At 32.1% G+C, this 22,833-nt stretch overlaps 2 protein-coding genes and 1 long non-coding RNA gene across 40 annotated transcripts in view; 2 read left to right on the top strand and 1 right to left on the bottom strand.

Annotated features, from left to right (window-relative positions):
• LOC100113758 (AP-3 complex subunit mu-1) overlaps window positions 1-22,833 on the top strand; it is an 835,720-nt gene that overhangs the window by 570,720 nt on the left and 242,167 nt on the right. Inside the window, exon 1 of one of the 38 annotated variants that reach the window (XM_031933672.1) lies at window positions 18,286-18,353. The exons of 36 other annotated variants lie outside the window; for them this stretch is intronic. In XM_031933672.1, coding sequence (XP_031789532.1) covers window positions 18,301-18,353 — 53 coding nt within the window. In that variant the 5' untranslated portion in view covers window positions 18,286-18,300. Of the gene's footprint in view, window positions 1-18,285; window positions 18,613-22,833 lie in introns of those variants that run through there. One more of the 38 variants, XM_031933693.2, reaches the window with a different exon arrangement.
• LOC107981647 lies at window positions 358-5,544 on the bottom strand. Its single transcript, XM_016987888.3, has 8 exons — window positions 5,169-5,544; window positions 4,943-5,057; window positions 3,598-3,761; window positions 3,320-3,527; window positions 3,045-3,233; window positions 1,301-2,976; window positions 1,042-1,213; window positions 358-509 (listed from the first exon to the last, which is right to left on the bottom strand). Exons 3-6 carry the CDS (start codon window positions 3,604-3,606, stop codon window positions 2,852-2,854), a joined length of 531 nt encoding a protein of 176 aa, XP_016843377.1. The 5' UTR covers window positions 3,607-3,761; window positions 4,943-5,057; window positions 5,169-5,544; the 3' UTR covers window positions 358-509; window positions 1,042-1,213; window positions 1,301-2,851.
• On the top strand, window positions 11,594-16,149 carry LOC107981646. The gene is made up of 3 exons (XR_001729494.3): window positions 11,594-11,860; window positions 11,944-12,596; window positions 12,668-16,149. It is a non-coding gene; the product is annotated as an uncharacterized LOC107981646 (long non-coding RNA).

Here is a 22,833-nt window from a genome sequence, read left to right as displayed (position 1 = left end):
GCACGTTATGTAGCACGCACAACTATTTAAAAGTGTAAAGTGGTCCTGATTCGCTTTCTTTCTAATGGAGCTAAAATTTAAAATTGTTATCTTCAAATCTAGTATAAGTAAATTTTGTATTTGTAAATGTATTGAAGTTGTAGGTAAATGCAGTAATAGTAATTATAATTGGGTAGGTTATTTGTAGTTAGAGTTTTTGAAATTAGGTAGGTTGTTTATTTATAGTTTTTGAAATTGGGTAGGTATTTGTAGTTAGAGTTTTTGTATAAGTTCAGTAGTTTGTACTTAGGTATCAGTTAGGTTAGTTATTTTATAAATTGTTAGGTATGGTGGCTGAAAAAAGTAAAACAATAATTAATTATATATTCAAATATTATTTTTGTTATTTTTTATACAAAAAATATTGGTTTAAATAATAACAGGAATAATAAGGCTATTGTATCTTCTTGAAAGATTTATAGTTGCAGGAACTTTGTTACTATTCGGCCGTTTATTTTCACCCCAAAAACCTGAAACAAAGAAAATGAATTTGATTTAGTGTTTAAAAATAATAACGTATGACTAATAAGTTCCTTATGAGCAATGCTAAGTACGTTTATTTTACTGTAATAAACTGTATTCAGATATATTTAACGTTGAATATAGAATGCATAAATTAAATACTTATACGTATAAATAAATAAAATAATAATCTGTAAGTAATGTCCTTGATCAAATTAAGGAGAATGCCGATGGATAAACATTGATATTATTTATATATATATATATATATATATATATATATATATATATATATATATAACTTGTACAGATAAATTTACATGTTAATTGAGGTTATGAGACGTATTGGTATTCTCCTTAAAAGGTTTTCATTCAAATCCCTACTTAAAAAAGAGAACAGAGAAAAGTGAAGCCGACTAAAACGCGTTTTGATTGGTGGACTGAAAAGACACGAAATTTAAAGATTCTAACCTCTAAATTTGACGCGCGCGGAGCGCGCATAAATGCACTTGTGTAGTAAAATTATCAATTTATACTTACAGAATTTAGCACTTGTGATGAACACGTAAAGTAGTAAGACACTCGTGCTGTATACAATTATATTCACGTAGCTTTGATATAGATGAGCAGGATTTAGCCAAGAACAATAATAAAAATTTGTTTCCAGTTACTTTTACTACGTATACTTCTTTCAGCGATTTGGTTGCCAATTCTATATTATAACAAAGAAAACAGCATACATTAAAAACCAATTCATCAAAAAGTTACGTCTAAAATTGAAAAATAACATGTTATATACCTCAATTTTGTAATGAGAAGATAATGTTTGGCGCCTCGTGGAAGATGATAGATCCACAGTGGCTAAAATACAATACACGTGGTCATATATGACGTGTATTGTAATAAAACTTGGCTTAGCCTGAGTCCAGACCACTAAACTACAGCAAAACTGTTATAATTAATTGGAGGGATCGTACACTGACAAATTTTCAACACTTTTTTTGCATTTAATGAGACACGTTATTCGTTATGCGAAGTCCGTACATGCAATGCTGCCGCCATGACAGTGATGTAGGTAGTTATTGATTTTTCTGCGCCAATTCTGTGAGTCACGTGACCATCGTTTTCAGTTTACATATAACGGACCTGTCGCGTTCCGAAACTCACTACAATCTGCGTTTATATTTAAAATACGCTTATGCTTTTTGTGATGAATAGAATAATTGTTAACAGTAATGATAATTATTATATTTATGATGTACAGGGCCTCATATGATGGCAAAGCTCATTTTAGATTTGAATAATAAACTATATAAAATAGTAGCCTCACTTGAACATGTAGAGAAGCATACATGTAAAGATTAGATAATTTATTTTGTAATGTTTGTGTGTCAGATGACGATATCAATTGTTCGTCTCTTGATTATACAGGCGGAAATAAATAAAAACAACATTGTTAGTTTATTGACATTTTTTAAATAAGATGAGTTTTATAAACCTTTCAAATCATTTCATATAATAATTTATTGATTAATCTTTATAGCTCTATCTTATACAATTTAACCGCTATATCACATGTACTGTTTCTATATATATCTATATATATACTTTGCTATATAAAGAAAGATTACTCAATAAATTAATATAAGCTTACATATATGTTACATTATAAATGGCCTTATTGGTCCATCATTAGTCATTATTTAACATTTTTGTTGTGTAATAATACTTTAAAACCCTTTGTTTAAATGACCATGGCCTCTGTACGAGTTGCAATGAAATAATAAAGTTTGTATCGAGTCCATTGTCATTCAAACCAAGAATTTTTTTATTGTAGCCGCAGGCTAAACAGGTTTTTTACAGTATTACAGATTTAAATAGTTAATATATTTAAAAATACATTTTTCATTTAAAAATATCATAAATAATTCTTATAAAAATTACATACAGTAATTTATTGATTAATCTTTATAGCTCCACTAAAAATACTTAACCGCTACATCACATGTTCTATATATTGCTAACAATACATATTTTGCTATATAAAGAAGATCAATCAATAAATTAATGTAAGCTTACAAAGCTTAAAAGTTATAAATGAACTTATTGGTCCATAGTTAATCATCTTATGTATTTTTTTTTTAATACTCGAAAACGTTATCTTTGATAATCTAGCAAATATTAAACAATCACATGCTTAACGTCGAACTTGAACAAAACAAAATAAATGTAAATTATGTTTTTTTTGGAATGATTTTTTCCAAGGACAATAAATCTCATTGTAATACCATAATCTCAATACGTAAACACACACGAAAAAATACGAACTATAAAAATTGAGGTATGAGGCTTAACCTACAGGAGCTAGCCGCTTTAGGGGTTTTCCACCTTGGGCTAAGTCTGCATCCGACATTGCTGGAGTGTTGTCCCTGAGGGTAATAGCATTCATGTTGTTGCACGTAATGCACAGTATACCTGAAAAGTAATTATTCTAATTTAAAATAAACAAAGTATAGAATTGTGAAAATAAAAAATATCTTTACCATTAGTGGCATCTACTGTTCCAACTACGTTTACGGCTACACCTTTCTGAATGTTGTCAACTACAATGAAGTTTGTAATTTTGACAGTTAATTTAGAGCGTCCATCAGTTATTGATCCGCAGCCATAACTGGAGTTTTCAAAACGACTGGGGATCATTGTAAACGTCATCCTCACAAATCCATCAATGGCTGTAAAATCAATTAAATATATTAAAAATTCTCATTAGATATGTATACAAAATTACATAATTATAAAGTATCTATTAAAAACTTACATATCAGGCCTTCAGCCTGATTGATGTTTTCAAAAGTAACTGCTGTTGGTAAAACCTTTATTGGCACTGGTATTTCTTGTTCAAACATTCCAGAGAAAGTTAGCATGGTTGTAGGTTGAATCACCAGATCGAAGGGAACGTATCCCTCATTTTCCATTGCCAATGAAATCCTTGAACTCTTGCAAAGAGCACCATCAATATGCAACCTCTGTAAATAAAATCAATTGTATTAATATAATGCAAATTAAAATATTATTATATTGATAAATAAGACGTACTCGGTTCATGATGATATCGTTGTTATGCACATCAATCAACGGTTGTCCCCATATGCAACAGTATACTTTCTTGCTGCCATTTGTCAGAGAAGATTTTAATAGACGATATTTCCCCAGCTCGCCAACACTGGTTGCGGCCTTAATCCAACAAATATAACCGTTCACTGAAAAAAAATAATAAAATAGAAAACTTTGAACTTTTCAATTTGAATGAGTGAGCCCCATTCATTCATTGTATAAAGCTAAAGATGCTCTATGCATGCTTTTTATGGGTTATCCAATGATTTGGTAAATTTTAAGAGAGCAAAAGCTGCTTTTTGGTATGAATTCACATGCGCCCTGTCAACTTTGTATAGGGAATAACGCCTTTGACTATCTGAATATTTTTTAAACTGTTTACACACCATGCAATACATGCTAAAGGTAGAGTATATCAAATTTCAATTCCAAACAATCAATCAGTTTGGAGAAAATCAATTTTACATTTGAAAAGTACACACAAAATGCTGTATTTGCACACTGACTGATTGTTTGGAATTGAAATTTAAAGTACTTTATCCTTCAGCGTGTATTGCATGGTGTATACAAAGTTTAAACAATATTCAGCTAGTCGAAGGCGTTGTTCCCTATAAAAAGTTGACGGAGCGCATGTGAATTCATGCCTAAAAGCAGCTTTCGCTCTCTTAAAATTTATAAAATCATAAGATATACCATGAAAAGCATGCATAGGGAGAGCATACAAAGTTTTAGCCTTATACAATCAATATTTGTGGAGAAAATCAATTTTCTTTTTGAAAAATAAACACAAAATACTGTATTTCTACACTGACTAATGATTTGAAATTTAAAATACTCTATCCTTCAGCATGTATTGCATGGTGTATAAAAAGTTTAAACATTATTTAGCTAGTCAAAGGCGTTGTTCCCTATAAAAAGTTGACGGAGCGCATGTGAATTCATGCCTAAAAGCAGCTTTCGCTCTCTCAAAATTGACGAAATTATGCAATATACCATTGAAAGCATGCATAGGGAGAACGTACAAAGTTTTAGCTTTATACAATCAATATTTGTAAAGAAAATCCATTTTCTTTTTGAAAAAAAAACACAAAATACTGTATTTCCACAGTAAATGATTGTTATAAAACTGAAATTGAATATACTATCCCTCAGCATGTATTGCATGGTATGCAAACAATTAAAAAAATATTCAAATAGTATAAGGTGTATTAGCTATAAAAAAGCAGCTTTCGCTCTCTGAAAATGTACTTGGCTATAACATACACCATGAAAAAACATGCATAGAGAGAGCGTACCAATGTTTACAATGAAAGAATAATGTACTTACGCAGTTCTGTCTTTGTCTGTCAGATCATCGAAAGCTTCATCTGTAGAAAAAGGGATGACAGCTTCAGCCATTGTCCCCGTTTGACTCGTGCTCGAGAAGTTACGTAACCTTTAAGCTACATATAGAAGAAAAAACAAAGAATAATTAAAAAATATGATTACCTGTTGACAAATGAAGTATGTTGAACATTTTATAAATTTTATAAAAAATTGTTTAATATACTTACGGAGTGCTGATTACAGCGATAAAAGCGGATGCGACTGGACGGCCACGAGGCTTGCTTTAGAGTAGGGAGAAGCCGTACACACACACGTCACAGAGGCACAGATTTTGAGCACTATTATTGTCCGATTCACGACACTTACTAAGCACAAAACGTTAACTTAGATTCCGATTGCCCTTTTCTATTGTATACAGACTACGTTTATTATACACTCGTGTGGAGAGTAGAGACTGCAGGAGACATCCATCCGTCTTCGTTCGTTGCTGCGATGGTTATGGGTTATGTTTGTCAGGCGGTACAGCAATGGCGGACGGCTTAAGGAACAGGAATGGGACACAGAACGCGGAATTCTACCGGACATTGAAATTTTGTCTCGGTTGTTCTGCGGCATTTCTAAACGTTTCATAACGACAATAGAAAACTGACCACACTAAAAAAATTAATTATACTTTATCAATTTAATACTTTAACTATTTGTTTTTCAATTAACATGTCCAAATTTTCAAATCGACCACTACATCGAATAACTGAATCAGCGGATTTAAAAAATTTTAAATTCTAATAGCGGACCAATCACATTGTCAGTTTTCGGCGGACCAATCACGGCTTTCATTTTTAGGCTTCACAACATCCGGTCATGACTTTTTAAAGAGAGGATAATCAGAAAAAATTAAGTGTAGGATGTTATCAAGGTCTTGTTGATCACGTAACATTGAGTGCGCTTAACAATAATAAAAATTTAAAAAATAACGAAAGATTAGGTAATTTATTTGTTTTGCCATCGAGTTATATAGGAAGTCCTAGATACATGCACCATAGTTTTCTTGATTCAATAGCTATAATGCGAAAAATATGCAGCCCACCGGATATATTTGTTACAATAACAACTAATCTAAAATGGCCTGAGTTAAAAAAAGTACTAAAAGAATTTCCGTCAGGAACTTCATGCATATATATTGCAATAATTACTGTTAGATTATTTAATTGTAAATTTCGAGCAATCCTAGCTGGTATTCTTAGTGGGAATATTTTAGGAAAAATTATTGCCTATGTATCGACTCCTGACACAGATAGTGACCGGGCACATCCGCTTAAGGTACCACGGTCTGAAGATGGGGAAGGAGGCTACGGGTATATGCAGGTGGTGCGAGGGGGCGGAAGAAACGCCTACCCATGTACTGACTGTTTGCCCAAAATTTGCGCAGCTCAGAGATCAGTGCTTGGGGGAGCTTTTCCCCACGTATGAAGAGATTAGGACACTCGACGTGGGAGCCATATTGACCTTCTGGAGAAGGGCAGGCTTACCTGCGTAGGGGATGCCATGACGAAGGGTGGTACAATGGGTTTACAGCCTAAGTGTCAGGGATCTTGGTGGTCCACCCTTCATAGTAATAATAATAATAATAATAATAATAATTGCCTATGTATACGAAATTGAATTTAAAAAAGAGGTCTTCCGCACGCACATTGTTTTTTTAATGAGGTCCATGTGACATATGTTTGAATACTAATTCTTGTAATTCCACATCAGGAATTTCAGCTGAAATATGTTCATCAATCTTATCAGGATTTGTTAATTTTGACTTATGATCCAATACTAACAATAAAAGACTATGTTATGATGTAGTTAAAAAAACTTGTTAAAAAAAATTTTCAAAAGCTTTTTGTGATGCAACGCAATTTAAAAAGAATGGTTTTCCTAGATATCGTTGTCGTAATAATGAAAATAAAAACTATGTCTATGACAAAAAAATGTATGATAAACCTAGAAAGGTTGATAATAGAGTGGTTTTTCCCTATAAAGCAACTCTTGTTATAAAATGTAATTACCAATTTGTGCTTGTTCTCATAGCGTAGTCAAATTAGCTCTTTATTTAGAGAATCAACAAAAAATAATTTTTGATGAAAACGACATTGATATAGATTCTCTTAAACGCGAGACAACTTTAATAGCATGGTTTAAACTAAATAAAATTGATGATTATGCCAGAAATTTGTTGTATTATGATATACCAGAACATAATGTTTTTACGAAAAGAAGTGGATTAGACGTAAAAACTATTCAAATACTTTAGGAAGATTAATCTGTGTGATTCCTAACGAACAACAGTTATTTTACTTAAAATTAATATTACACAGAGTTAAAGGTGCAACCTTATTTGTTGATTTGAAAAACTTAGAAAATAAAACGTATTCAACATTTACTGAAACAGCAATAGCCATGGGATTAATAGCAAACGATGAAGAAATTTTTCATATATTTGATGAGGCATGTACAATTATGTTCCCAACGCAATTAGATTTTTTTTGCTTGGTTTTTAATCGTAAATAAATTAACATTAGCACAAACTGTTTGGGAAATAAACAAGAATGTTTTTGTGAAGACTTTGTAGTAACTTGAATTCATTTGCCTTGCATGAAAATTGTAATGTTTTTTTGTTATTAAAGTAAGCCAAATAAAAAATAAAAGTTGTATAGCATAGCTTGATTTTTTTACCTTCGCTTTACATTTTAAATTTCTGAACCAGTGGCAGTACAATTTTTTTGTTAGATTTAGATTTAAATTGATGAAAGAATATGGTTTATATGTGTGTGTGTGTGTGTCTATATATATATATATATATATATATATATATATATATATATATATGTGGGTGGTTTTCTGTAAAATCAAAGATGTACGTTTTTTGTCCAAACTGTGTGTGTGTGTGTGTGTGTGTTCTATATGTTGTACCTGACTCCCAAAAAAATTTCAGCGCGATTCCTTCATTAAGCTTCGGGTTCTAGCTGGTCAAAGTTGAGGTTTTAAGCAATTTTTGCATTTTTTGCCTATTTTCAATGATTTGTAGCTTGTACGGAATGCATTTTTAACTAAAACGTTCCCGATACTTCTTTTGCGAAATTTTCTGAATTTTTCAATAAAAATACTTTTGAAGCCCTATATGTATGTTAAGGCTACCTTATTTGCATTTTAAACCTTAATATATAAAAATCTGAATATTTGATCCGGACTTTGACAACCTCAATGCAGTAAAAAGATACCTTTTTATAGTAAAAAAGAAGCTGTAAAGTTTTAGAATAGGTCTGAACTTCTACTAGAAGTTATGTAGAAAACAAACATGATATAATGGCTAATAAGTGGTTTTACATTCAAATTTGACACTTATAACCTAGTACATTTCATGACTACCGATACCAACATGTGTTTGTATCAGTAGACATTGAATTTACAACAAAGTTATTTTTGTATATGTTTTTTAAGAATATATGATATTTTTCTATACGAAACGAAAACTTAATAATTGTCGCTCTCTTTCCCGCCTTTCTCTGTTAAATAAAAATGTTTTTTCATCTCCTCTTTTATGCTTTTAAGATCAAAAAAAATTTTTAAGGGGGGGGGGAATGATACGGCCTCGGGATAAGAGAGCGACAATCGGTAAGTTAGCGAAAACTGATGTTACCGATAGCGGTTGGTTACCAGGCGAGCGGCTACTAAATAGTTTACAGCATTAACACAGATGGCAAGCGCGCATAAAGCATCGCGTAGAGTGGCTGGCCCAGGTATAAAAGGAGCTCCACGAGCAGCAACGAGACACTAGTCTACTAGTCGTACGAGACTCTAGTCGTCTCACTGGCACTTACTACGATTTAGTTAAGTACACCCGACTACCTATGCATTTAATTATTGCACGCACGTAGTATGCCTGGAAATGTCAGCCCATCCTTTTTGTACAAGACTAAGAGAAGGTTAATATAATAAATAGTTCAAATGAGTATACCTTGTAAAATCTTTTTCACTCCTCTCCATACTCGGGATAACCTCTAGTAACACAGGCCAGTAGAATCCTGTAATAAGCTAGGGGAACCCTCTAACCGGCATACCACACGAAGGCACCCTGATACACCTTCACTATTTGTCGGTCTGCACGACTCCTAGAGAGTCAAGTGTGCGGACTGCAGGGGAATATTCCCTCCCCGTTGATGGCCTCGTAGGCACACTACACAGCATCCTTATCACGGCTACATTGCTCTCGTAGTCGGGTAAGGTCAGGGAAATCCCTAATCAACGCAACCTACTACACGTTGATAACGGATCTAAAACCGACTACTAGTGCATTCACCGCCCTTTCGCATCACTCGTGATCGATACTCTCACACTGCCTCGCGGTTTTGATCAGGAAACAGTCTGGCCCGTTTCACTCTGTTTCTATACTCCGAAAGACTCGACAATACCCCTCCCCGGCATATCTACTTTTATGAACGACAGGAGCAACTAACGAATATCTATCGCTGTATATTGTCTGTACCCGTGGTCTGTACTCAGCTGATTAGAACGTAGTCCAGCTTCAGCATCGCCAGTGAATAATCAGTTTCAGTTTATCGGTCGTCCAGCTTACTGTCAGTGAAAAATTGTATTTTTTTTTTTTTTTGTACCACATAGTTTTTACATAAAATAATAAGTTTAAGGGGACACACCACCTTTGAAATTAAAATCAAAATTTTTCATTAAAAGTTTATAAATACTTATATAAATAAACCAATTTTTTTTACTATTCTTAGACATAATTACCTTTATTTTGATGGGTTTAGACCTTCTATATACCTCTATAATAGCTACGCATATTAGGGAGTCCATACCGTAAGATTCCAAAGGATCGAATGGCCCAAATGAGCTCAAACTCCAGGATATTGTTTAAAAGTACATTAGTTATAGTACGAATGAGGGGATTTGGTTTAAATTTCATAGAAAAAGTTTTATAAGCATATTACTGATTTTTTTATCAATTTTTGATTAATTTTCACATAATTATCATGTAACTTTTTTTCCATGAAATTTAAACTAAATCCCCTCATTCATACCATAACCAACGTACTTTTAAACAATATCCAGTGAATTATGGACTCCCTACTATACGTAGGTATTATAGAGGTATATAGAAGGTCTAAAACCATTAAAATAAAAGTAATTATGTCTAAGAATAGTAAAAAAATTTGTATTTATATAAGTATTTATATATTTTTAATGAAAAATTTTGATTTTAATTTCAAAGGTAATGTGCCCCCTTAAGCTATCAATTACGCGACTCTTGATTGTACTGTTCCACGTTTCATAAAGAAGCTTCGCCATAAGAGCATTTTATACGTTAGAGGATTGCGAAATGGGAGAACTTAATATAATGTAATTGCAAATATAATGCAATATACTATCAGGACCCTGCGTGTGCGTAGACACAGTTTTAAAAACTGTCAGAAGATATCAAGTTCACGAAGTAAATAAAAAACGTACTGTTTTCAGCAAGTATTAAGAAATATAACAACAAATTTCAAAAATATACCAAAATGACTTTAGATTCATTCAATGACGTCTTGACGAGGATCCATAGTAGTTTGAAAAAAAATTGGTGTGACTTACACAAGCTACCCATTGTACCTGAAGAAAGATTGGTAATTCCACTAAGGTACGTTGACAAAATATTATAAAAATAAAATATTCTGCTCATTGAAAGTCAAAAATAGTAGATATAATCAATTTTTCAGATTCTCAGCTACTGGCTCATCGTACAATAATGTGTCGTTCTCATTCCGCATGGGAGAATCAACAAATTGCCATTTGATTAGTGAAGTAATGGATGTTTTGTGGAAGGAATTGTGCCCTGTGCATATGCCAATGCCAACCGCAGAAATGCTTTTCAAGATTGCTTAAGATTTTCATTTATTATGGGATATCCCACACTGTTTTAGGGTAATTGATGGTTGCCATGCGCAAATCTAGAAACCTCCTAATTCTGGAAAATTATATTTCAACTATAAACAGTACTATTCGATTGTCTTGCAAACAGTCATGAATTCTCACTACAAATTCATCTCTATTGATGTGGGTAGTTACGTTTCTCAGCATGATGCAACAACATTCAGGATGTCTACGTTTTATAAAGCATTGATGGATAAAACTATAAAAATTCCAGAAGACGATGAACTGCCTAATTCTGATATTATTTTTCCATATTTTCTGATTGGAGACGGTGCTTATCCTATCAGAGAGAATTTCATGAAGCCATATCCAGGGAAACGTTTGTCTTAAGATTAAATAGTTTTCAATATAAGATTATTGAGAGCTCGATTTGTCGTAGAGTGTACATTTGGAAAATTGTTTCAAAAGTATCAAATATTTTACACCATTATTCAGCCTTCACCAGAAACAGCTGAATCGATTGTTAAAACTGCGTGTATCCTCGCAAAAGAAAGATAGAGAGAGAGAGAGAGAGAGAGAGAGAGAGAGAGAGAGAGAGAGAGAGAGAGAGAGAGAGATTTAATTATATATATATATATATATATATATATATATATATATATATATATATATATGTGTGTAATTGATTCGAAATAATTTTATCCATCAAACAAAAAAAACTTGATAGAATTATATATGAAGTAAAAACAATTCTGATATTAAGTAATACATAATGTTGAAGGAAGCTACGTGCCAAAGAATTGGCAGCGGTTTTAGGTTATAGATTGTGGTCCTTTATTTGGCATAAACATGTCCAACTTTTAGGATAACGAGAAAGAGAAGAAGTTGATCTCTCTCATTTTTGAGCGTCCAGCATTATGAAATAAAACGCACAGCCAATGGATGAACAGTCGTTACATGGGCAAACAGTAGGACGAAATAACAAAAATGATGAGTACATCGCGTAAGTATATTTTATTGTCACAAATTAAATATTCTATTTGAATTTAGATTGCATCTACGAATATACTTGTTTCTCCTTTATAGATAAAGATAAAGCAAGAAACAAATGGAAAAGTTTGTGTTCAAAGTATACAGTCGAAACCTCTAAACTACAAAGTTTGCGGTCAGGTGCTAAAGCTGACTAAGTTGTAGGAAGTAACTGGCCACACTTTAAGTCTTTGCGATTTTTGAAAAATGCGCTAACCAATGAGTCATCTGAAAATGTTGATGTGTTGCAACCAACCAAAAAATTACATAAATCAAATGATGGCATTTCTACCAATGCTATTAATAAAGCCCTACATGATGAAGCAGGTTACTCTACCGAGAACAAATGTTCTGAAATCCCTGCTAAATTACAGAGCCCCTTGGACAAAATAACCTTTGAAGAAGCAGATTCGTATCAATTCTTAAGTTTGATACCATATGTAAGAAAAATCACGAATGAAAGAAATAGATTGAAATTTCGACTGGAAGCAATGTATATCATAACTGAATTTGTTGAGGAAGAAGGAAAAAAACTTGAGTAAAACAGGAAGAACCTTTTTCTGTTAAAGTAAAGCAACAAAATCCTGTTTCTGCTGAATCGAAGAAGGAAAAACTTATTTCTGCTAATGTAAAACAGGAGAAGCCTGCTTTTCACGAAGTAGAAAAAGAAAATAATGCTACAAATGATATAATATATTTAGATGACAAAGGTAATAATTATAATTAATTATGCTTGAATACTTAAATTTTAATGAATGATTAAGTTTTATTTTTCCTGCAGATTGCATGATTGTGGAGGTTGAATCGCTGCTAAAAAAATTAAACTCGATAATCAAAAAGTATCAGCAAGGCTGATCAAAAAGAAATTTAAAATGTCAAAGGAGTTCGATGAGTATGTTGTAAATTATTTCTTTGTTAAGAGAGATAATCAATTTCTCATGCGATAGGCCCTCTTACAACTTAAGATGAATGGTGAAAGTGCGAAAAGGGGTTTCATCCTTATGATTAGGAGTGTTTGTGTAATGCTTGTATCGCTTAATATAACATTATATTAGTTTTGGATGTTATTTGTATATTTTTAATATTCAAGAAGGGGTCGTTCTACTTAATTTAATAATAAATATACAAAAACGGTTTTTATACCAATCATTTAGTTTGAAAAAAATAAAATTTTTTCTGTAATTCCAGATCAAAATAATATTTTATATAGTATCATATTATATTAAATTGTTTTATTTAGTATTAGAATAGATGTAGTCCTATTATTTTTTAAATCAAACTTATGTTTTTAAAGTACTTATAAATACACATTTTATATAGGTGTTACGTGTGAGGGTCGATGGTTTTGTTCTCCGTGAGGTGTTAAGCTCACGGTTACTGCGAAAATACCGGGGTAATGAATGAACACGAGAGATTATCGGTGAATGTGTCTGTTTATTAATCGTAATTCACAATGGACTGATTGTATGAAAGAGAGAACGCGTGTTAAAGTGATCTCGGAGAATGTGTGTTCTAAGTATACGATCCTATCAGTCGTCTCCGAGTCAAAACTACCTGTCTAGTGCTGGATCGTGAGTGGCGGAATCGAAAGGGAGCACCCGCATGCACCCCTTTTTATAGACTCCCCGGGTGGTGTGATTCCTACCCGCTCGGTCGTCCGAAATCGTGGAAGGGAGGTTATGCTGAATCGGATGAAACGGGCTTCGGGGTGAGTCCGAGCTGTTGCTGTGCGCGTATTTGGTGACTTATGCATCGATTGCATTATAACTAGCAACGCGATATACTTGTGAGTATTCACACGTGACATAGGATTATGCATGAAATATTTTCTGAGTTCATCTCTCACTTCTTGGCCAAGGCCTTTACTTGATGAACATGCATACTTAACGTCTCAGACTATTGATCACGCAGCATCTGATGACTGAGAACTCGGTTGTGTCTCATAAATATCTCCTTCGAGGTCTATGATAACGTTGTAGAGGATCTTCGCAAAGCTCGCATAGCTAATTGAATGTAGGTGCATGTGCATTCGTCTAGTATATATTATTTATCACATATGTGGGGGAATTCACGTTGGCTGCACTGTCAAAAAGATAGACCAAAATACTCTCGGGTATCTTCGGTATAATCTTGAGTATCCTCAGTATACCCTCGGGGACTTCCGGTATACCCCCGGTATACCCCTGGTATATCCTCGGTATATTCGAAAATATCTTGGATGGCATCGAGTACCGGAGGGCAGCCGTATACGCACCGCGCCGTCGGTGTTGGGGTGAGAGTAAAAATTTTGAAAAATAAATATTTAAAAGACGAAAATTACAAATTGAATTACAACGGAAGGTAAAATTTTGAGTCCCAGAATATTGGAAAGGTATGATTCTGAAAACCTAAATTTGAAAATTCCTAAAAATATCGCTTTTGCAATATTTTAACTACAAATATCACCTTTCGCAATATTTCAATTCAACATTTTTGTTTTATAAATTTTTTCATTTCAAAATCTCATCCCCGGCGTTGCTGCCGCCGCTTGCAAATACTGACGCAAGATGGCAGTATGTCTGAGGTGACCGCGAACTCCAATTTCCATGTACCCGCACGTTGAAGTTAAAATTACTTAACCCACCCGCCACTGTGAGGACGCTAGAGATATAAGCGATGCAGTTTTCAATTATGCAAAGTATACAGGGTGAGAAACAAAATTTTGAAGCTTAATATCTTTGAAATCAACTGGTATATATATACACAATAAATAATAAACAACCCAAAGAAAGGAATCAAGATGCTATTTAATACTAACTAAATCCAAAATTTTAAATTGATTATTGCCTTTTTACTCCAGTTATCGCGTCACGTATAAAAACGACTTTTTTCAGTTGTTGATGTTTTTCTCATCTGCCCCATAAAATGACCTAAAATTAAATTATAGACCTAATAACTTCCAATAATCATGATTTTTTTAGAAAGATTCAAAATTTAGTTTTCGAGTTGAAACAATTTCAAAAATTTGCGCTTTATAGTGTGTAATTAAAAAGCGACGAACGATAATATAAATTTTCCGCGGTAAAAAGATAGGTAATTTTATTCTCTTTCAGGTACATTGTAAGCAATTTACTTGCATCAAATTTTTGAATAACTTTATTAGAAAAAACTGAAATCTCAAAACTAAAAAATCGATATAAAAATAAACGGATCCAGAAAATGTAAAAACGGACTGTTATTCCGCTATGTACTAGTAAAAACAAAGAAAATGAGATTTGGTGGAATAAAATCTACTGAGTAGAAGCTGAGCTAGAGGCGATACGAACGAACACACACACGCACACACATATACACACACTTCTATACGAACATTATCTGAAAACACTATTTTTCGACTTAAAATGCCTCAAAACATATTTCCTACATGTTTTTTATACAAACTCCAAAAATTACCATTACAAGGCGTCCTTAAGAAGGAAGCAAAAAACTAATAATGCCTGTAAATAACTGTTGTCTTTGTCTCAATTCCGACATTCTTTTACTGAAAATTTCTGTTTTTTTTTCAGTTATCTTCTGTTTTAGTCTTAAATCTTTAGATTATGTGCAGAATTTTTCTATAGAAAATTATGAAATTTTATATAAAATCATATTTCATATCCTTACATAAAGATCAATTAATTTCATTGTCATTTTATTTAATACTTATCTAAATTATTAAATAAGTCAGTATTTAAAATATATTTTGATATAGTGTGCGTAAAGTGCACTATTACGCACGCTCCGCCTGCGTTCAAGCACATTTTCCGCTCCCTGTATCGGAAAATAACGTTCGCATGCAAAAAATTGATTTTTGAAATATTATAAATAGATAAAATTCAGTTGTCAATAATAGAATGACACTTTATTGATTGCGGAATCACTATAAGTTACTCACCTGAAATTTTATTATTTAATATTTTAAAATCAAAATATTGCTTGGAATGCTTCAATGCATCTATTTTCGAATACGGTTTCACAATTTAAAAAATAATTTTTAATTATGACAAACTTTATAAGAGTATTTTAGAAGTAAACCTAATAGTAGAGATGTCATTTGAGATTTATCAATAGGGATGACTATAGATAATTGATGAGAACGTTAAAATATTAAAAATTCACATCAGCTTGGGGTGTGCAGTCGCACGGCTCGTGGGAATATATATATATATATATATATATATATAAATATTATAGTAAACATATATAAAACATTAATCAAAGTATATCATTTATTGTGATGTTTATTTAAAACATCTATTTAATTATAAGTTACGGTTTATTTAACAAAATTTATATTGTTTGTTGTTTATAAACAATCAATTTTCTAATATTTTAATTGAAATCCTACAAACGAAATATCATCCTTTTGTTTACTTCCTCTTGAAAACTGCGATACAAAAGTGTTGTATTATTTATCTTAAATTACAATAGAATAAAATTAAAATAAGATATATTTTAAGAATATCTACAAACAAAAATAAATAATTGATACAAATACAAATTAGTTACTAATTTTCCAGTAGTTCTGATGATAGTGTTGATGACCGCCAAAAGAATACCAATCAAAACTTTGACAACAATATTGAAAAAAAAAACAGGATAATACTGTATAAGCACCGACAGGTATTACGAACGCGAAGCGCGAGCATTTTGCGTACCTTGCATCGCAAAGCGGTGCAAGGCGGCAAGCCAACGCGGCCGTAAAGCCGCGCGTGGCGCGCTAGTCTTAAGCATACAAATACGACTTAAATAATTAACATAATAAATTCAATGAAACTGAAAAATGGTGGGGTTGACAGAATCAATGCTAAAACTTTAAATGCAATCTGCAACTATATTGCAGAAGCTTTGACACATATTTTTAACAATCGTATTGAGAAATCTATATGGCCGGATGCACTAAAAAAAACGGAAGTTGTACCAATTTACAAATGGTGAAAAACATAATATTATAAACTATCGACCTATTACACTAATATCAAATGTTGCGAAATTTTTGAAAAGAATTATCTATAATAGAATATACGATTTTGTTGAACAGGAAAAAATAATATCAAAACATTAATTTGGTTTCATGAAAAATATAGGTACAAAGAATGCTTTAAATTTTATAACGAATATACTGTATAACAATATAGATTGGAGTAAACCGACAATTGTAACTTTCTTCGATTTAGATAAAGCGTTCGATACGGTTGATCATAGGATATTGTTAGATAAACTATATTGCGTGGGAATTAGGAGACAGGCGTTGGATTTACCTACAAGTTAGCTTAAAAACAGATATCAAACAGTTAAAATAAATGGCAAAGAAAGTGATGAATTTTTAATAAATACAGGTGTACTGCAGGGTACAATCCTACCACTACTGTTTCTACTATATATTAATGATGTCTTGAAGGAAATCCCCCTGGAGGCCATAATGTCGTATGCTGACGACACTGCAATAATATCAAGTGGTGACAATTGGAGTGAAACTCAACAAATAATGAATAAATATTTACTAGTCATATCTAAGTGGTTAGCAGTAAATAATTTATCGTTAAATATAGATAAGACTGTTTGCATAACTTTCGGTTGCTATAGGTTGATATTAGGATTCAGGGTAAAAACATGACTAGAGTTGAAAACGTTAAATATCTGGGAATAGTTTTTGACTATAATCCAAAGTGGGACAAACACATCCAATTTATAGTTAAGAAAACGAAATATTCAGTATATATTTTTTACAAAATTAAGCTATAGGATCATCGCTTGGGGAAGAGCATACCGAAATAACCGAGACCTTGTACAAAAACTGCAGAAAGAAATTATAAAAAGAATCAACAAAAATAATTTTGTCATTCAAGAGAATCCCATGAATCTAGAGCAATTGTTTACCTATGAAGCTTTAAGATTTAACTATAATGATCTCAAAGAACAATATCAAAGATCAGAAAGATTCACTAGGAATAAAAGTATTATTATACCTAAAAACAAAAAAAGAATTAGCAATAAAAATAATTACATTAAGGCCATTGTTATGGCCAACTTTCAATCATTTACTAAATAAAATGAAATTTTTGAATCTTGAGAAAACCTCTCAAAATAAAGCGATAAAAAATTGGATATAAGCCAACTGTTAAATAGTTTTTAAAATGTTTTGTACTAAATAATAAAGGGATTGTTACTTTTTTTAGTTTTAAGTTTAGTATTTAAGTAATCTATTTTGTATAAGTTTTGTTATATGAGCCCAGACCTGCAAACAGATAACCATGTTTATCTCTGCGGGGTTAAGTAGTGTTATGAACACTATGTAAATTTATCTGGTGTAAATAAATAAATAAATGTGTGTGTCAAAAAAAACATTAATTACGTCTATTTTTTTTTTAATTGTTTTCACAGCTCCCAATCTACATGGACCAAATCTTGAACGCATTTCTGAACTGTGCTTCTCTTCGTGGCAAATCGTGAGTTGTGCTAGTTTTCGTTTGAAAATTTGAACTGTGCTAGTCTTCGTACGGAGCGACGATATGTACCTGTCTTCACCATTAAATAGTTTTTTGCTTATAAAATACATTAAGTTTTGTTGTATAAATGCCAAAAAAAAATCCAGATGGACGAACGGAAGGACAAAGTTCTATGATTGCTAAAAACTAATTGAAATTTGATACATTTGACATTTTTTTCGGTAACCTGAATGATTTACGTTCAAAGAACATATCTACCGTAAGATAAATTTAATTTTTATTTTTCACGAGTTTTGGACGGTTTTTACAAAATAGACCAAATATAAAATTTTAATATAGTGTAGATAGAAGATTTTATTCCAAACTACATATTTAATTTCTGAATTATTTTCATTTTTATTTTAAATAAACAATCGATTAGGTTTTTTGTATCTAGATAATGATACATATAATTGCCCATGAAAAAATAACAGTTTTTAAAAGTATATTTCTACCTTATTAAAACTTTGTCCTTAAGATTTATTAATAGTCATATAGCAAACGCTATAACTACAGAAAATTGTTTCCGGTACAAAATAATTGGCAATGAAGATTCATTTCCGGTATTTAAAGTAATTCTAGGTATAAGAACTTTATTTCGAATTTTTTCCCGAGTTATAATTTTGGCTTCAATATTGTACTTAAGGGGGCACACCACCTTTGAAATCAAAATCAAAATTTTTCATTAAAAATTTATAAATGCTTATATAAATAAACCAATTTTTTTACTCTTCTTAGACATAATTACCTTTATTCTGATGGTTTTAGACCTTCTATATGCCTTTATAATACCTACGTATAGTAAGGAGTCCATAATTCACTGACCGTAAGATTCCAAAGGAACGAATGGCCCAAATGAGCTCAAACTCTAGGATATTGTTTAAAAGTACATTAGTTATGGTATGAATGAGGGGATTTGGTTTAAATTTCATAGAAAAAAAGTTACATGATAGTTATGTTAAAATTAATCAAAAATTGATAAAAACATCAGTAATATGCTTATAAAACTTAATTTCAAAGGTGGTGTGCCCCCTTAAATAATTAGTAACTTTTAATCGCGTGCCATTACGCAAACTGTCTGTTATGCTTAAGTTTCTTATTAACATAATAATAGATTCGATTTTAAATTAAGTTTATGAGGTGATAATCCTCCACAAATACTACTTAATATTTTGATCAGAAAATTCATGTAAATGTCATCATCAAATTTATCAACACCTTAATAGGTTGCAGTATCTACACTGTAATATGTTTTTGTCTCTACTTCTATTTGATTTAAGATTTTATAATTCAAAAAATAAGTTTATTTATTATGAGAAGTGAGTATTACACTATTTAATGAAATATCTATGCTGTAACCAAAGATTTTTGAACATAAATCATTCGTTTTCCATACTTAGGGAATTTTAAATTTTTGTATTTTTCCGTCTCCTACTTTTAATAATAATTTTGCAAATTTTCTATTGAGTAAACACATGTTTATGTTTAATTTTTAAATATGGAAGTGTAACCAATGGTATGATGTTTTTATAGCTTCTGCTATTATAATAGTTCTACTAATATTCTTTAAAACAGGTAGAATTTGCCAAAAGTCTTCCTATAAAACTATTCATTTATTCCCGAAAGGAATTTTAGTATCACATAGCTGACGTAAAGTTAAACCGACTATTTCTAGTGCTTTTTTAGGAATCATAGAAGCTTCGTCCCAAATAATTAAATCTGCTTTCCGTAACTTTTCTTTATCAGATTCAAATTGTAAAAATGCAATTTTCAATTTTCTCAAATCTAAAGGTAAACGAAAAGTTCTATGACTCGTCATTCCTTTTGGGAGTAATATTGAAGCAATACCAGTCCATGCCATTGATCAATTTTTTTTATTCTGCAAAACTCGTTTTTAAAACTCAACTGTATAAACAGAAAATAATAATTCACCAAAATTATTTTTGTGTGTTATGTAATTCATTGTTGATTGTAATTTCGTGTGAAATAGTCTAACGATGGTGTGAGCTATATCATTTGGAGTTGAATTTTTTGGAAATCGTTTACAAATTAATTTTAATTCTTTCCATTTTAAATTGCATGTTACATATTATAACTCGCAATTTTCCAGGTACATCTGGAAACCATATAAATTATTGATAGATGTCGGCAGCTACAAATTAGTCGAAAAAGGAAAAATCTACTATTATATTAAAGTGCTTAATATCCCCGTGTGCTGTGAAGCCTTTCACATCTTTTTCCAATAACTTAACATCTTGAATATAATTTTTGGGCCTTAACAGTTTTGGATCCTAAAATTTATAATCCTAAACTGTTCCAATCGGTTGTCTAGAATTTCAAAATACTGTGAATTTGTTCAAAATTCAATTTTCTACAAAATAGCTAGAGTACTTTTATAAAAAAAACTTTTTGTAACAAATAGCACAAAAAGAGTTGGGAAAAAAAACATTTTTGGCCAAACCCAATATGCTTTCGTTCTAGGTATGAAGCGGTCACCACTCTTCTCAGTCCTGTGCGCATAAATGAATTTAGTTTTTATTCAAGAGTAGTTCACATTTGCTAATCTGCGTCGTAATTATAACGACAGGTCATAAATATAAATTTATTTTTATGTTGTAATATATCAGTTTTGTTGAGATATGAGTAATTTATATGCTACTATCCGTACACACTATAAAGAGTATACGAACAGGCATGCGTGCGCGACTATAGCAAGCAGGATATACTAGCGCGCGGTAGCGGTAACAATAGGTATAGTGTGAAAGCGTGAGTATAGAGTAAGAGAAGCAGCTCGACCGCCGAGAGCGTAAGATGGCTATATAGAGAGCCCGAGCACATGTTGTGCGTATCCGACGATGTAAGTGTAATCTCCAACAATGAGTATTTAATAAAGGTACAACACTAACCCGAAGGGTCCACTGGAACAATGGGTGATATTATTTATTGCACCAAATCCCTCATTTATTAACATGTGGAAACAGGCTAGCGTAACAATTTTTACTTGACTGTCTTTGCTAGCTGATCTACACCGAAGACCAGGGCTCCGGGGGCAAAATTTACACATGGGTGTTTACATAAGAATTTAAACTACAGCACTTGGGATGAATACAAGTAGATATATTGTTTTAAAAGCCTAAAATAAATCACCATGCAAAATTTCAGCTCTCTACGTATGATAGATTTTAATTGAGAGCAAAACCAAATTCTCAATGATTCTACGATATCTTTTTTCTATTTTCTTTTTGCTCTCAATTAAAAGATCTCTAAGATCTCGACTGCTCTCTTGCAAACCTCATGCGCTTATTTCCCCGAAATAAAATAAGATTTTGAGACCTTCTTTTTTCTTGTGCTGCCCGACAATATGTTGGAAAAATGCGTCTATGACAATGATCTCACTGAGTCTGAGAACGATGAAAAGTACAGGGTCGTCCAGGACGATGAGTGAACACTTGCATATAGGTCGTCTCAATCACGACGTGTGAATTTTGTATGAAGACCGACGGTAGACACAGTAGTGCGCTAGATCACGGGCCAGTCTGGGATCCCAGGAATGCAACGATGAACTAGATACTGAACATTGCCAAGTTGATCAACAACAAGCACAATAATGCGATCAAAGGCCACTCTGCATGAGCTTGTTTTTAAATTGATGTGCTCTGACCACTCGAGATTGACGACAACCCCATCGATTTCAAAGACGATCTTCACGGTCGTTCGACTCGCATCGGAGCCTTTCTCTACGGCAAGTATATATTCTTCATCCAGGATGTCAGTTCGCTCTTCTAGAATAAGTCACAAATGAACTATAAGATCTTTCTTTTTCCATTATGATTGTTTCAACCTCGACCTTAGTGGCTGGAATGCCTCCTCGACCATGGTCAACTCCTCTGAACTCAATCGGGCCTCACATATCATCGGTACAAAAGAGTTTGATTAAATAACTAGAGGTTTAAAGAAATTAGACGATTCAGAGTTTTAGCTTTTTTAATTTAAAATTTTTAGTTTTTCTGATTTTTTTAACAAAAAATAAAAAGTTAATACAAAAAAATGTTTTTATTATAAAAATACAGAGTTTATCCCGGATCGGGTGCGGCATATTGGGCAAAGACGACCGTCCTGAAGCTGCCTAAAGCAAGCTCTGCAAGCACAGGCATGGTGGCAAAGTACCCACTAGACTTTGAAACGGTCACGACTCTTCTCGATCCGTAGCGCGTATGAGATTTTAAATTTTTTAGAGAAGAGCAGTAATCATTTACTGATCTACGTCCGAATTTTAACAACAGATCATAAATAGGAAAGTAATTATATATAGTAGTGTATTATTATCATATAAGACAGGTCCGAGATACCAGGTAGTGGAAATTTAGTTCAATAATAAAAGTTTTTATAACAAAATAAATATATTCAAATTATATTTAAGGATAAGAATATTGCATTAATT

This window comes from Nasonia vitripennis (assembly GCF_009193385.2).
Source record: "Nasonia vitripennis strain AsymCx chromosome 1 unlocalized genomic scaffold, Nvit_psr_1.1 chr1_random0004, whole genome shotgun sequence".
NCBI lineage: Eukaryota > Metazoa > Arthropoda > Insecta > Hymenoptera > Pteromalidae > Nasonia > Nasonia vitripennis.
The sequence above is the reverse complement of the archived record's forward strand: the minus strand, read 5'-3'. Positions and strand labels throughout refer to the sequence as shown.